The sequence below is a fragment of the Somniosus microcephalus genome, chromosome 11 (genome assembly GCF_052327205.1).
Source record: "Somniosus microcephalus isolate GS21.2 chromosome 11, FLI_Smic_1.0, whole genome shotgun sequence".
NCBI lineage: Eukaryota > Metazoa > Chordata > Chondrichthyes > Squaliformes > Somniosidae > Somniosus > Somniosus microcephalus.
Window position 1 is genome coordinate 88,100,069 of NC_140997.1, and position 16,527 is coordinate 88,116,595.

The 16,527-nt window shown below is 52.0% G+C and overlaps 1 protein-coding gene across 1 annotated transcript in view; it reads right to left on the reverse strand.

The window, feature by feature from the left end:
- abca3b (ATP-binding cassette, sub-family A (ABC1), member 3b) overlaps window positions 1–16,527 on the reverse strand; it is a 97,435-nt gene that overhangs the window by 64,693 nt on the left and 16,215 nt on the right. Inside the window, exons 3-6 of the mRNA XM_085999952.1 lie at window positions 14,337–14,466; window positions 13,148–13,302; window positions 11,926–12,081; window positions 1,279–1,489 (exon numbers count right to left, since the gene is read on the reverse strand). Coding sequence (XP_085856078.1) covers window positions 1,279–1,489; window positions 11,926–12,081; window positions 13,148–13,302; window positions 14,337–14,466 — 652 coding nt within the window. The remainder of the gene's footprint in view (window positions 1–1,278; window positions 1,490–11,925; window positions 12,082–13,147; window positions 13,303–14,336; window positions 14,467–16,527) is intronic.

Consider the following 16,527-nt stretch of genomic DNA (forward strand, 5'->3'; position numbering starts at 1 on the left):
AAAGGTTTGCAACACACAGATCAGAGGCAGGAGCTTCTGTCTTTATCACCTTGTGTTAAGTCTCCTCGCTGGAGAATCTGGTGGGCAGATTGCAGGTCTCTAACCGAACCCGCCTGATCTTTCCATTGAATTTAATGGCCGGGTTCTGTAACACCCCCCTTGCCCGATGCCCCTCATCGACTGTGGGTCACCTCTCCACGAGAACCTGGACAAGGCGCAGGCAGGGAAGGACAACTGGACTGGAATCTAGAGTAATGAGACCTCGCTGTATATAAAAGATACGGATCAAATAAACCCCAAAAACTCCAGAGTCAATAGGGGAGGGCCAGGGCAGGGAATAATCTGCTGAGGGGGCTGTCACAACACAGAGCTGCCCAGTAACAAGATGCTTTAATGCAACAGTGAGGGTAGGACTGAGTGTCAATGGGCCGAATAGCCTATTCTCGTCCTTGGCTATTTTTCTAAATGTTAACACCACACATCCCCCTCCGCTGCCGCTGGCTTTTGGCAGAGAGAGATATGGAAGTCTTACCGTTGAAACACTTCACACTGTGGCAAGGAAATGATCGCTCATCTCCCACTGCTGTTCGCAGCGAGATACAGAAAGTACCAGAACCACACTCCACTGGGAGGCACGAGTCAAACTCCAAGTATGATTTATGTTTGTATCAGACTGCAAAAAATGAAAATCCAACCAGCAGCACTGAAATTAATGTTCTGCCCAGAATCTCTCATCCATTGAATGGCCTCATAAATTCAGTCCTTTCCTGCAGATATTGTGAATCGTGGTCCCTGCAGCATCAAAGTGCACACTGAGATCAGGCTTCTCATTCAATGCCTTTCCTCATTCGCTGTCTATATAGCAGGGACACGTCACTGTGCAGTCAGCTCCTGATAAACATACACCCAACAACAACAACTTGCATTTATGTAGCGTCTTTAATGCAGGAAAACGCCCCAAGGCGCTGCACAGGAGGTTAATCAGACAAAAATTGACACCGAGCCAAAGAAGGAGATATTGAGAGGGGTGACTAAAAGCTTGGTCAAAGAGGTGGGTTTTAACAAGAGTCTTAAAGGAGGGGAGAGCAGCAGAGAGGCGGAGAGGTTTAGGGAGGGAATTCCAGAGCTTAGGGCCGAGGCAGCTGAAGGCACGGCCACCAATGGTGGAGTGATGGAAATCGGGGATGCGCAAGAGGGCAGGATTTGAGGAGCGCAGAGCTCAGGGAGGGTTGCGGGGCTGGAGGAGGTGTTGTGTTTTGCGCTGCTCCTCACACTCACCATACTTGCTCTTGAGGAATAGTGAAGATCCACAGCACTGAAGCTGGCCCTTGGCCATGATCAGAATGCGGTCTCCAAGAAGATCAGCTTCATCCATAAAATGAGTCGTTAGCACGATGGTGCGGCCAAACTTCTGGTTTTGTAGAAGATCCCAGGCAGCCCTGCGGGAAAGTGGATCCATACCCGACGTTGGTTCGTCCAATATGACAATCTGAAGGACAGAAGCCAAATAAAGAATCAGTATAAGTTCTACTGTGGGGGTTCAGTCAATTTCTGAAGGGCAACAGCACAGGGAACTAGTTGTGGAGCAGGCTTGAAGGGCCAAGTGGCCTATTCCTGCTCCTATTTCTTATCGATGGCAAAATTCCCTCTGCAAAGTGCCTCACCCATTCTGTGTCTCAAAACCACCTTGTTCTTTTAGAAGGACACTGAAGGCATTGAGCTTGACATACATGCAGCTGACTACATCACAGGCTCAGTCAGCGAGGACCCATTCGATGGAATGGGCGTGACCGTCAATTGTCACAGTGCCAGCCGAGTGCCCGCACACTCACCATCCCCCAAAGTCTGTTTGCTTGGTAGTATAGGTCCTCGGTCCTCATTTCCCTTTCTGTGGTTGGATGTCCCGTTCCCTGGCATTAACCAATGCTACTCCACTAGTTGCTAGAAGTTGGACAACTGGATGCACCTTCTAGCCCCAGCCCGCCCATTTGATGTGAGGAAGCCGTGGCTGTGCTCAGTGCGGTGACTTCTGTAATGTACTTTGCACAGGTGAACTATTTCCACCAGTATGTGACTGTCCGCAGGCTACTGTGACTCAGTTCCCTATGAAGCAAACTACAAAATGGATTTTATCAGCTAACTGAGGGAAGAATGATGATTATTCGAAGGCCCTTCCTGATAATTCTTGGCCCACTTGCAGGGTTATTAATTATTTATATTGCTTCTATTTTTTGCTTCCTCTGATGTGAAGTCAGTTACATGACAAAATCCAATGTTATTGACTAAAGTTGGTAAGATCAGTGTTAACAAGGTCACTTGCAGCTCTCAAACACTCTGCTTAAACTCACTCACTGTTTGAGCCCAGCACTGGATCGAAGAGCTGCTTCAGACTGGTCTGATTCAGACCCCTCAGCAGAAGGGGAAGCTTTTAGAAACGATAATCCGGGACAAAATTAACAGTCACTTGGACAAGTGTGGATTAATTAAGGAAAGCCAGCACGGATCTGTTAAAGGCAAATTTGTGTTTAACTAACTTGATCGAGTTTTTTGATGAGGCAACAGAGGGGGTTGATGAGGGCAATGCGGTTGACGTAGTGTACATGGACTTCCAAAAGGCGTTTGATAAAGTGCCACATAATAAGCTTGCCAGCAAAGTTGAAGCCCGTGGAATAAAAGGGACAGTGGCAGCACGGATACAAAATTGGCTAAGTGACAGGAAACAGAGAGTAGTGGTGAACGGTTGCTTTTTGGACTGGAGGAAGGTACACAGTGGTGTTCCCCAGGGGTCGGTACTAGGACCACTGCTTTTCTTGATATGTATTAATGACTTGGACTTGGGAGTACAGGGCACAATTTCAAAATTGCAGATGACACAAAACTTGGAAGTATAGTGAACAGTGAGGAGGATATTGATAGACTTCAAGAGGACATAGACAGGCTGGTGAAATGGGCGGACACGTGGCAGATGAAATTTAACGCAGAAAAGTGCAAAACATAGAAACAAAGAAGCTAGGAGCAGGAGTAGGCCATTCGGCCCCTCGAGCCTGCTCTGCCATTCAATGAGATCCTGGCTGATCATCCAATCTCAGTACCCTGTCCCTGTCTTCTCCCCATATCCCTTGATCCCTTTAGCCTTAAGAAATATATCTAACTCCTTCTTCAATATATTTAATGAATTGGCCTCAACTGCCTTGTGTGGTAGAGAATTCCACAGGTTCACCACTCTCGGGGTGAAGAAATTCCTCCTCATCTCTGTCCTAAATGGCTTACCCCTTATCTTTAGACTGTGACCCCCGGTTCTGGACTCCCCGCCATCGGGAACATCCTTCCTGCATCTAGTCTGTGCCAAAGTGATACATTTTGGTGGGAAGAACGAGGAGAGGCAATATAAACTAAAGGGTACAATTCTAAAGGGGGTGCATGAACAGAAAGACCGGGAATATATGTGCACAAAATTTTGAAGATGGCAGGGCAGGTTGCGAAAGTGGTTAAAAAAGCATACGGGATCCTGGGCTTCATAAACAGAGGCATAGGGGTCGAATTTAACTCAGGTGCTGGCAATTGTCGGGTTCCCCGAATTTCGTGATTCCCACACGAATCTAAATGGATGTGTGAGATTGATGCCATTTTAACTCAATTGGCCAATTGATTTCCAACGTGTGGGAAGCCTTGGCAAATGGGTTTTTCATGACTGCAAGTCCCCTCCGATGCCATCATCATTGCTGCTGCATTTAAGGTCCTCAGCAAGCCTTGCTTCCTCTGCAGGCTTCCAAGCTTTCCCCTTATGATGACACAGGAGCCTGCAGGAACAATGGCCAGCGGGAGGGCAAGAGCTGCGCCTAAATTTGATGAGGCATCACTGCAGCCATTGTTGGATGGGGCTAGGGCCCACAGGGAGGTCCTGTTCACACTGGAAAAGTAAGTACTGTATGAAGTTTCCATCACCCTCAATCTGATCCCCATTGCCTTTCCTCACCAGCACTCAGCTTTAGCAATCTCTTCCTCCACATCCCAGTAGACACTCACATCCATGCAGCCTTACCTATTCCCTCTCTCTCTACGCTCACATTCACAGAACTATTCCACCATGCAGCCCTCACACTCCCTCTCAATCTGATGCTTTGAACACAACTGACAACACACAGGGAGGGCCCTTGGTCTTGCAACCTCACTCCATCTTTGTCTCCTTCTAAGTATCTATGCTATGCAATCTCTACACTCACTCCTTCATTCTCACTCAACCTCCACTTGTGTCCCTCATTGCAGGAGAAGAGAGCTCACAACAGGAGAGGGCGAGCCAGGACAGTAGGAGGGCCGCCCTCATTAGCCCAGCTCACCCCCTAGGAGGAAGCGTCCTGGAGATTGTCGGGGCTGACACAGATGCGGAAGTTGGGGAAGGACAGACAGGAGCATCCCCGCAAGCTGGTGACAGAATAGTTTTCCATCTCTCTCATTGACATTGTATGAGTCGCTGATAATGATTCTGAAGCTACATCATATGGACTTATGATCATCTGCAAAATGCAATGTGCATGTAACCTTGGCATCACATCTCTAACTTTTTCCTTGACTCCCCCACAGGACCATCGAGAGCCCCTGTCCCCACTGTGCAGGAGGAAGAGCCTGAGATTCCAGACTCCTCAGAGGAATCTGCAACCTCTGAGGGCGCAGTGTCAGCAGAAATAAGCGCACCCAGCAGCAGCGCAGACACTCACAGCTCGAGGGGACCTTCGGGACATAGAGTAGTGTTGTCACCTGGTGTATCACAGCTCACAAGTGAGCATCAGCAGATTGTGGAGACAGGGACAGCAGTGGAGAGTCCTCGTCGGAGGGCGCAGGACTCTGCCAGCTCGGCTCAGCTGCATGTCGACCCTTTGCCTCTGGGTCCATCCATAAGATCAGAGATGATGGAACTCCATGCACAGATGCAGGAGTCTCTGGCAGGTTTTGTCTCCAGGCTCGCTGCGAGTGTGGAGCGAATGGAGGAGTCCATAGCGAACATGAGCAGAGTCTTTGTGGAGTCAGTGGCGCATGAACGCATCAACACGGAAAGGATGGCTACCTACATGGAAATGATTGCTGCCTCCGTGGTAAGGCTGGCTACGATAGAGAGGAGGGCTACGGCCATGGAGGAGGTTAGTCGCCAGGGTATGGAAAACATGGTGAGTGTTCAGAATAGAATGACATCTCTTGAGGAGCGATGGGCATCTATTGAACAGAGAAACCAGACCTTCATGGAAGTCCTTCTGAGTATTCATTGCAGATATGGGTCCCCATGGCCCCCCTGATGTGCAGCAAGGTGCTCTCAAGCCACTTGCAGGCGCGGAGGGGGAGCTGATCCATGAGAGGGAGGTTGGTGGCAGGCCTCAAGGAAGTGGGGGCTCCTCTCCAAGCGCTCACACTTCCATGCCACTGCAGAGCCCCCGGTCAGAGCCCCGCCGGAGTCCACACCCAACGGAGATAGACGTCTCAACCCCTGCACAGCCGAAGGAGCAGCAGACTGCTGACGAGCCCTCACAGGCTCGCCACCCCAGAGGATGCCCGCCAAAGGTGTCGAGACAGGAGCAGCAGGAAAGTGAGCAAGGGGCCTCCACATCTGCTGAAGCCACAGGGGAACCACTACGTAGGAGCACGTGTAAGAGGAAAATAAAGCACAAGTAGTCACAAGGGTAAAATGTTGTGTATATTGTAAAAATGCCATCAGTTGGTGCATAAAACTTCTGATGGCAACTATTGCAGTTCTGGCGTGTGTCATTTCGCGAATGGGGCTTTCACATTGAGGGCTTAGGATTACTTGCAGTTGTCAGGATGCAGGTCAAATAGCTAGGAATCTGCAGGGTTTGGCCATTGTCGATGCTCAGGTAAGAAGCTGCGAGGCAAAAGAATTTGATTTACTAAACTAAGCAAATCTGGCCAGGATGAGTGCATTCCTTGCATCCCGGGCAGCAATGTTCTCGCGTAATGCTGCCTTTGGTTGATGGGCCTCTGCAGGATGCTCATTTTCGCCCGCCTCCTCATCATCATCTGAGGAGGGTATGTGAGGGGCCACTTGGTCCTCAGGAATCTGCAAGCCACGACGCTGTGCCATGTTGTGGCGTGCACAGCAAACCACAACGATTCTGGAGACCCTGGCTGCTGAGTACTGTAGGGCTCCACCTGATCTATCCAGGCATCTGAAGTGCATCTTCAGCAAGCCGATGGTTTGCTCGATTATGGATCTGGTGGAAATGTGGCTGGAGTTGTAGCGCTCCTCAGCTTCATTGACTGGCTTCCTCAACGGCGTCATTAGCCAAGTCCTCAGGGGATAGCCCTTGTCTCCAGTTAGCCATCCCTGAAGTTGGTCTGGTGGCCTGAATAGCGGAAGCACACTAGACTGGCGCAGTATGAAGGAGTCATGGCAACTGCCAGGGTACTTGGCACAAACATGCAAAATCTCCTTGTGGTCACACACCAGCTGAACGTTAAGGGAGTGGAAGCCCTTGCAGTTGACAAAACTACCTGGATTGCGATGGGGTGCCGTAAGGGCCACATGTGTGCAGTCAATGACGCCCTGCAGCCTTGGAAAGTCTGCCAGATGAGCTAATCCAACCGCTTGCGCCGTCACATTTGCGCGATCCCTGGTGAAATGGATGTGATTGTGCGCGAGGGCAAAGAGGGCATCAGTTACCGGCATGATGCAAGTGTGTGCGGCCGATTGGGAGATGCCACTGATGTCTGCTGATGATCCCTGGAATGAGCCCGAGGCAAAAAAGTTGAGTGCGGTGGTGACTTTAATGGCCACTGGTAAGGAGTGTCCACCTGGTCCTCTGGGCAGCAGATCTTGCTGTATCATTGCGTAGATGTCAGTCACTACCTGTCGCGAAAGTCGGAGCCGCCTTTGGCACTGCTGCTCAGTCATGTTGAGGTAGCTGACCCTGTGTCTATAGACCCTGTTTGGGGGGTATCTCCTGTGCCGACGGGCTTCCATGCGCTGGCCCCTTCTGGCCTGTGCTGCCTCAGGTGGGTGAGCAGCAGCCTGTCGCTCCTGCTGCTGCTGCTGTTGTTCCTGGTTCTGCTGCTGCCGCGCCTGGTGCTCGAGCTCCTCTATTGCCAAGAAGGGAAGGAGAAAAATGGCTCCCATGCTTCTGGCATATACCTCCACTGAGGAAGCGCTGAGTGAGGGTGGCGAGAGGGGTTTCCCAGGAGTTTACACTGGAGATGTGTGTGAGGCTCCAACCTTCCACAGGTGTGGTTAAGCCTGGTAAAAGTTGCCCCAGGCCTGAAACAACAAAGTCCTGCCACCTGCAAATGATGACTGATCAAATCTCCTCTTTAATGGTTGACCTGCAGCTGATAGTCAGCAAGCCAATAGTGCTCCTGCCAGGTTTCACAGGCGTGATCCCCAACAGGCGTGTTTTACGTGGGAAAAGGGTTAAAAATGCAAGGGCCTGTTAAAGATTCGGGACCATCAGACACGCCTGGGTTAAAAAGGCTCGGGGTCGGGAACCAGGCGGGGGCGGTGGTCCCGCCTGCCAGTTTTAGCGATTTTAACTCCCCGCATGCCTCAAAGCCCGCCTCACGGCTCAGTTAAAATCGACCCCATAGAGTACAAAAGCAAAGAAGTTATGATGAACCTTTATAAAACACTGGTTTTGCCTCAGTTGGAGTATTGTGTCCAATTCTGGGCACCGCACTTTAGGAAGGATGTGAAGGCCTTAGTGAGGGTGCAGAAAAGATTTACGAGAATGATTCCAGGGATGAGGGACTTCAGTTATGTGGATAGACTGGAGAAGCTGGAGTTGCTCTCCTTAGAGCAGAGAAGGTTGAGAGAAGATTTGATAGAGGTATTCAAAATCATGAGGGGTCTGGTCAGAGTAGATAGAGAGAAACTGTTTCCATTGGTGGAAGGATCGAGAACCAGAGGGCACAGATTCAAGGTGATTGGCAAAAGAACCAAAGGCGACATGAGGAAAAACTTTTTTACGCAGCGAGTGGTTAGGATCTGGAATGCACTGCCTGAGAGGGTGGTGGAGGCAGATTCAATCGTGGCTTTCAAAAGGGAATTGGATAAGTACCTGAGGGGAAGAAATTTGCAGGGTTACAGGGAAAACGCGAGGGAGTGGGACTAGTGGAAATACTCTTGCAGCGAGCCGGCACGGGCTTGACGGGCTGAATGGCTTCCTTCTGTGCTGTAACCATTCTATGAATGCTCATGTATTCACATCATAGGAAAGGAGGAGGCCATTCAGCCCCTTGGGCCTGCTCTGCCATTCTGTTACTCCATGGCTGATCTGTGCCTCTTATTTACCCGCCTTTGCTCCATATCCCTTGATACACTTACCCAACAAAAATTTATCGATCTGTCTTGAAAGCTCCAATTGGGCCCCAGCATCCACAGCCTTTTGTGGGGGAGAGTTCCAGATTTCCACTACTCTGTGTGAAAAAGTGCTTCCAGATTTCACTCCTGAATGTCCTGGCTCTAATTTTAAGGTTGTGCCCCTTGTTCTGGATTCTCCCACCAGAGGATCGAATTTTGCTGTATCTACCCTATCGAATCCCTTTATCGGTTTAAACACCTCGATTCAATCACCCCTCAACCTTCTCACGGGAAGGTAGTTTGCAGCAGTGTAGATGCTAAAACCCCAGTACTGAGTTCACCGTGTCTTGTGCTCAAACAGAAAGCTGTAGCATCCAATTGGGGGCAGAAAGCAAAACCTGGCTGCTGTAACAGCCACTGTTCAATGTGTCACTCACGCTGCTCGGTGTGTATTAGTGAGGGAGCAAGGGAAGCCTGCTGGGATTGGGCACAAGACTGATTAGGGGAATGAGGGAGTGAGTTCAGAATCCTGGGACTTGGGAACATGTTTTTCAGTGAGATAGCAGAGCCTGGTATTGCTGGTTTCAGTAACGAGTAAGTTAAGGCTATTAAATTTATCTCCCAGGTATGAACAAAGAGTGCAATTGAATCGTGGGGGGCGGGGGGTTCAGATGGATAGTAATTTGATCCCCAGATTAAATTAGAGTTTATTAAAAGTACACAAACTATGGTCTCAATAACTGAAAACAAGAACAGGCATACACAAAGCTACAATTACACCAGCTAGTGAATGCCAGGCACCATTGTGAAACGGTCACACAATCCATATTAGGATGTTCATTTGCTGCTCCGCTGTTGTAACAGTGCATGGAAGAGGCTGCGATATATTACAGTGATTGGCTGGGTTCATCTACAAACAAATCTTATTACAGAGCAGTTGGATTGGAGAGAAGGGACAGGACCAGGGATGTTGGATGAAGTAGAGTTTGGCAGCAACATCTAAATTATAACACGGTTAAAAATTTTATTTATTCCAAAATACTATAAATTACAATGTGCTCTTTGGTTCTGTAGATTATTCCAGTTCTATCTGATAATATTCACTGTTGGAAATGAAGAGGAAGTTTGAGTTTTAAAGGGGAAGTATTTTAAAATAGCTCAAAGTGAAGGTTATTTTCCACCTTATGCCAAACTTCACCTTGGGTAATAGATGCAAAAAGAAATAGATTCACGCAAAGGCGGGAAAAACAACACAAAACTCTTTGAATAGAGTGCACTGCCTGAGAGGGCAGTGGGAGCAGGTTCAATGTTAACTTTCAAAAGGGAATTTGATAAATACTTGAAGGGGGAAAATGTGCAGGGCTATGGGGAAAGAGCAGGTGAATGGGACTGATTGGATAGCTCTGCCAAAGAGCTGGCACAGGCACGATGGGATGAATGGCCTCATTCTGTGCTGTATCATTGTTTGAAAGAACAGAATGAAGTGCTAGTCTGATGGAGTGAGAGACAGCGATACACTGACTCATGCACCACTGAGCAGGAATTGATCACAGCACGGGCTGGGGGCACCTCGGCACGGCCTGGGGCTGGGGGCACCTCGGCACGGCCTGGGGGAATCTCGGCACGGCCTGGGGGAATCTCGGCACAGCCTAGGGGAATCTCGGCACGGCCTGGGGGAATCTCGGCACGGCCTGGGGGAATCTCGGCACGGCCTGGGGAATCTCGGCACGGCCTGGGGGAATCTCGGCACGGCCTGGGGGAATCTCGGCACGGCCTGGGGAATCTCGGCACGGCCTAGGGGAATCTCGGCACGGCCTGGGGGAATCTCGGCACGGCCTGGGGCTGGGGAATCTTGGCACGGCCTGGGGGAATCTCGGCACGGCCTGGGGAATCTCGGCACGGCCTGGGGAATCTCGGCATGGCCTGGGGCTGGGGAATTTCGGCACGGCCTGGGGAATCTCGGCATGGCCTGGGGCTGGGGAATCTCGGCACGGCCTGGGGCTGGGGAATCTCGGCACGGCCTGGGGCTGGGGAATCTCGGCACGGCCTGAGGCTGGGGAATCTCGGCACGGCCTGGGGTAATCTTGGCACGGCCTGAGGCTGGGGAATCTCGGCACGGCCTGGGGCTGGGGAATCTCGGCACGGCCTGGGGGAATCTCGGCACGGCCTGGGGGAATCTCGGCACGGCCTGGGGCTGGGGGAATCTCGGCACGGCCTGGGGAATCTCGGCACGGCCTGGGGCAGGGGGCATCTCGGCATGGCCTGGGGGAATCTCGGCACGGCCTGGGGGAATCTCGGCATGGCCTGGGGGAATCTCGGCACGGCCTGGGGCTGGGGAATCTCGGCACGGCCTGGGGCTGGGGCATCTCGGCACGGCCTGGGGCTGAGGCATCTCGGCACGGCCTGGGGCTGGGGCATCTCGGCACGGCCTGGGGCTGGGGCATCTCGCACGGCCTGGGGCATCTCGGCACGGCCTGGGGCTGGGGCATCTCGGCACGGCCTGGGGCTGGGGCATCTCGGCACGGCCTGGGGCTGGGGGAATCTCGGCACGGCCTGGGGCTGGGGGAATCTCGGCATGGCCTGGGGGAATCTCGGCACGGCCTGGGGCTGGGGGAATCTCGGCATGGCCTGGGGGAATCTCGGCACGGTCTGGGGGAATCTCGGCACGGCCTGGGGAATCTCGGCACGGCCTGGGGAATCTCGGCACGGCCTGGGGAATCTCGGCACGGCCTGGGGCAGGGGGAATCTCGGCATGGCCTGGGGGAATCTCGGCACGGCCTGGGGAATCTCGGCACGGCCTGGGGAAGGGGGAATCTCGGCATGGCCTGGGGGAATCTCGGCACGGCTGGGGGAATCTCGGCATGGCCTGGGGAATCTCGGCACGGCCTGGGGCTGGGGAATCTCGGCACGGCCTGGGGCTGGGGCATCTCGGCACGGCCTGGGGCTGGGGCATCTCGGCACGGCCTGGGGCTGGGGGAATCTTGGCACGGCCTGGGGAATCTCGGCACGGCCTGGGGCTGGGGGAATCTCGGCATGGCCTGGGGGAATCTCGGCACGGCCTGGGGCTGGGGGAATCTCGGCATGGCCTGGGGGAATCTCGGCACGGCCTAGGGGAATCTCGGCACGGCCTGGGGAATCTCGGCACGGCCTGGGGCTGGGGGAATCTCGGCATGGCCTGGGGGAATCTCAGCACGGCCTGGGGCTGGGGGAATCTCGGCACGGCCTGGGGCTGGGGGAATCTCGGCACGGCCTGGGGCTGGGGGAATCTCGGCACGGCCTGGGGCTGGGGGAATCTTGGCACGGCCTGGGGCTGGGGGAATCTCGGCACGGCCTGGGGCTGGGGGAATCTCGGCACGGCCTGGGGCTGGGGGAATCTCGGCACGGCCTGGGGCTGGGCACACTGGGTGGTCAGAGATTGGTGGAGTACCACAGTGTAATGTTACTGATGGCCGGGGAGCAGCTTTTCAGCTCAACAATCTCCAATCGTTAAAGATCAATTAATAATGAGGGGGATTTAGGGAGAGTCAGTGCATAAGATAAAATAAATCGTGAAGATGCAGAGGGAGTGTGATGGGATGGTTCAAACATAAATTCCTCCTGTTGCCCTGAGCTCTCTCAAGGGTTATTACCTCAGAGTTGCCAATAAGAGCAATTCCAATCGAGAGCTTGCGTTTCATTCCGCCGGACAGAGTCTTGGTCCTGGCTTTCCGTTTGTCCTCGAACTTCAGCATTCTTAGTATGTGATTTACCTCTTCATGGATCTGACAAGACTGGCGGCCTTTTAGCTGTGGGGTGGGGGGGGGGTAACAGACAGGGTCAATACACTGAGGTAATGTTATCCAACTATAATCTCCATCCCAACAGCTGGAGGAAGTGAGCCAGCTGTGACTCCTCCTGTACCTCCCTCACTAATGCTTCTCTCTCTCTCTTTGCTGGGCAGTGGGGGCGCGGGGCAGGGCAGTGAGGTTGGGGGCAGTGGGAGGCCAGATAGAATACCAGCGGACTGACTGATCCAATCATCTCTTGCTCTTGGTTGGTTCAGAAAGATCTGATGAAATGGAAACGGTGAATGTTTGAAATATGAACTCTAAACCTTGAAGCCAGAAATATACAGCAGGTTGGCGAGGACCACAGGAGAGAGGATAGGTTAGTGGTTCAGTTGGGACGTTCCAACAGCACCAAGCTCTGAACAGATACTCCTAACATTTCACACCTACTGAATGATGTGTAAGGAAAGTCTTTACCATGAAGTCAGGAAACTCAGCAAAAAGCACAATGACTTGCATTGGCGCAGCAGCTTATCACGACCTCCGGACATTCCAAAATGCTTCACAACCAATTAAGTACGTTGCAAGCGGTCACTGTTACAATGTAGGGAGACATGGCAGCCAATTTGGACACAGCAAGATCCCAGAGCGCAGCAATGAGATAAATGACCCGATGCTTTTTGGTTGAGGGAGAACTGATGCCCAGGACACTGGGAGAACTCCACTACTTTTCGAATAGTGGGATCTTTTCCACCCACCTGAACGAGTCATGTGAAAGACGTCATCTCAGACAGTCAGTACTGCACCAAAATGTCTGCCCAGAGAATATGCTAAATCCCAGAGTGGGTCTTGAATTCATGACCTTCTAACTCAGAGCAGAAGGTGTTACCCACTGAGTCAAGCTGACATTTTGCAATTAATAGAGGGAACAGCCTTCAAGGATGAGTTGCCAATAGCTGGAACCATGTCTCAAACTGACAAGTTGTACATTATGCAGTCAGCTGCACAGGGAGAGACCGAGCTGCCTTCATCCTCTCACCTGAACCTGGACTCCTATGTGTCCTGCCTCTTCAGTGCAACTTACCCTGCCAAAAAATGACAGGTGCTCCTCTACAGTCAGGTTGTCAAACAGGACATCTTGCTGCGGACACAGTCCCAGACTCTGGCGGACTAGTGGCATGTCCTGGCAGATGTTGTACTTGTTAATGTAGGCGGTGCCACTTGTAGGAGGGAACAGGCCTAACAACCAGGAGAACAAGTTATTCATTCCTGCAGTGGCTTCGACAGAGAAATACAAAGAGCTTAAACACAACAGTTCAAATTTCATTCCTTGAATAGTTCAGTCCCGGAACTGAAAATATAGCCTGCCCTCCTTGCTCGTCCCTCACGCTTGCCCCTCCCTCCCTCTGCGATCGCCCGTCTGTCCCCCGCCCATCCCTTGCACACTCGCCCCTCCCCTCACGCTCGCCCCTGCCCCTCACCCCAACCCCCCGTGCTCGCCCCTCATGCTTGGCCCTTCCCCGCACGCTCACCCCTCCCTCCCTCCCGAGTTAAGCTGATGAGTTAAGTGGGATTTCTTTAGGGTCAAGTTGGATGAAATATGTGACACTGGAAGATTGGGAGAGAGTCAACCTTCAGAGGCAGACTCAGCAAGGCAGCTCCACCGTACTGTAGGACACTGGATGGAGAACCAGCGATCCTTGCTCATTATTGAGAGCAGCAGGAGTTTCCCGCTCACTGGGAGCTGGGATTCTTCTCACTTGGCTCCAGATAACCGTGCAAGCCAATGCTGTAACAGATAGTATGGTCTCGAGTGAACAAACAACATGGAGCTTATTGATGCTTTGTACAGGTGTTGTGCGGTTTTGGTTGGTAAAATTCCACAAGACCCTTATGCCCATTTGAGGTTCTTTACACCTTGGCTCTCCCCAACCTGTGCCTAAACTCGCTGGCCTGGTGGTGCTTGGCCCTACAGGGGCAGAGACAGCACTGCAAACCAGGCAAACAGAAACCCCACCTGTATAGATCACTCAATAGCCTGGTTTGGAGGCTCTCGTGATGGGGTTGGGCTCCTGAGTGTGTCAGACATACCTGGCTGACCAAAGGAAATTGCTGAGTGTTTGTGCTTTACCATTAATGCTATTGCCGTAGAACCAACAACAACGAGCATCTATGCGAGGTCTAATTGGAAAAGCCAAAGGGGAACTGAGTGAGAACCAAATTGATTAGATTGCTCTCCGCTTCCTCCCATTATGTAATGTCCTTGACCTTACCTGTAAGCATGGACAGAGTGGTAGTCTTTCCTGCTCCATTGTGCCCCAGGAATACCGAGATCTGCCCCTTGTACAAGTTCATGGTTAGATGGGAAACTGCTTCCTTCACCTGGTTTCCAACTTTAAACACCTACAGACACAAAGATATTAACTGGAATCACGAAATGGGGCCAGCTTCATCGCAGCTCATTTCAAAGTCTGGCATAAGAATCTAAATGGGGTAGAAGAGCAAAGGGATCTCAGAGTTCAAATACACAAATCACTAAAAGTTGCGACACAGGTTAATAAGGCCATAGAAAAAAGCAAACCAAGCACTAGGGTTTATTTCTAGAGGGATAGAATTGAAAAGTAGAGAAGTTATGCTAAACTTGTATCGCACCTTGGTTAGACCACACTTGGAGTACTGCGTACAATTCTGGTCGTCATATTATAAAAAGGATATAGAGGCACTGGAGAGGATGCAGAGAAGATTTATAAGGAGGATACCAGAAATGCGAGGGTATAGCTATCAGGAAAGGATGAACAGTGGGTCTCGAAAAGAGAGGGCTGAGGGGTGACCTAATAGAGGTCTTTTTAAAATTATGAAAGGTTTTGATGGAGTACACACAGAGGGGTCGATTTTAACTGAGCCGTGAGGCGGGCTTTAAGGCGTGCGGGGGGTTAAAATCGCTAAAACTGGCGGGCGGGACCCCCCCCCCGCCTGGTGCCCGACCCCGAGCCATTTTAACCCAGGTGTGTCTGATGGTCCCGAATCAGTCCCGCCTTCAACAGGACTGGTCTTTAAGGCCCTTAATCAGCAATAATTGGCCTTTATAATGCCATTTTAACAGGCCCTTGCATTTTCAACCTTTTCCCACGTAAAACACGCCTGGTGGGGATCACGCCTGTGAAACCTGGCGTGAGCACTATTGGATTGCTGACTATCAGCTGCAGGTCAACCATTAAAGAGGAGATTTGATCAGTCATCATTTGCAGGTGGCAGGACTTTGTTGTCTCAGGCCTGGGGCAACTTTTACCAGGCTTAACCACACCTGTGGAAGGTTGGAGCCTCACACACATCTCCAGTGTGAACTCCTGGGAAACCCCTCTCGCCACCCTCACTCAGCGCTTCCTCAGTGGAGGTATATGCCAGAAGCATGGGAGCCATTTTTCTCCTTCCCTTCTTGGCATTAGAGGAGCTCGAGCACCAGGCGCGGCAGCAGCAGAACCAGGAACAACAGCAGCACCTGCAACAGCAGCAGCAGCAGGAGCGACAGGCTGCTGCTCACCCACCTGAGGCAGCACAGGCCAGAAGGAGCCAGCGCATGGAAGCCCGTCAGCGCAGGAGATACCCCCCAAACAGGGTCTATAGACACAGGGTCAGCTACCTCAACATGACTGAGCAGCAGTGCCAAAGGCGGCTCCGACTTTCGCGACAGGTAGTGACTGACATCTGCGCAATGATACAGCAAGACCTGCTGCCCAGAGGACCAGGTGGACACTCCTTACCAGTGACCATCAAAGTCACCACCGCACTCAACTTTTTTGCCTCAGGCTCATTCCAGGGATCATCAGCAGACATCAGCGGCATCTCCCAGTCGGCCGCACACACTTGCGTCACGCAGGTAACCGATGCCCGCTTTGCCCTCGCGCACAATCACATTCATTTCACCAGGGATCGTGCAAATGTGACGGCGCGAGCGGTTGGATTAGCTCATCTGGCAGACTTTCCAAGGGTGCAGGGCGTCATTGACTGCACATGTGGCCCTTAGGGCACCCCATCGCAATCCAGGTATTTTTGTCAACCGCAAGGGCTTCCACTCCCTTAACGTTCAGCTGGTGTGTGACCACAAGAAGGAGATTTTGCATGTTTGTGCCAAGTACCCTGGCAGTTGCCATGACTCCTTCATACTGCGCCAGTCTAGTGTGCTTCCGCTATTCAGGTCACCAGACCAACTTCACAGATGGCTACATGGAGACAAGGGCTATCCCCTGAGAACTCGGCTAATGACGCTGTTGAGGAGGCCAGCCAACGAAGCTGAGGAGCGCTACAACTCCAGCCACATTTCCACCAGGTCCAAATCGAGCAAACCATCGGCTTGCTGAAGATGCGCTTCAGATGCCTGGATAGATCAGGTGGAGCCCTACAGTACTCAGCAGCCAGGGTCTCCAGAATCGTCGTGGTTTGCTGTGCACTCCACAACATGGCACA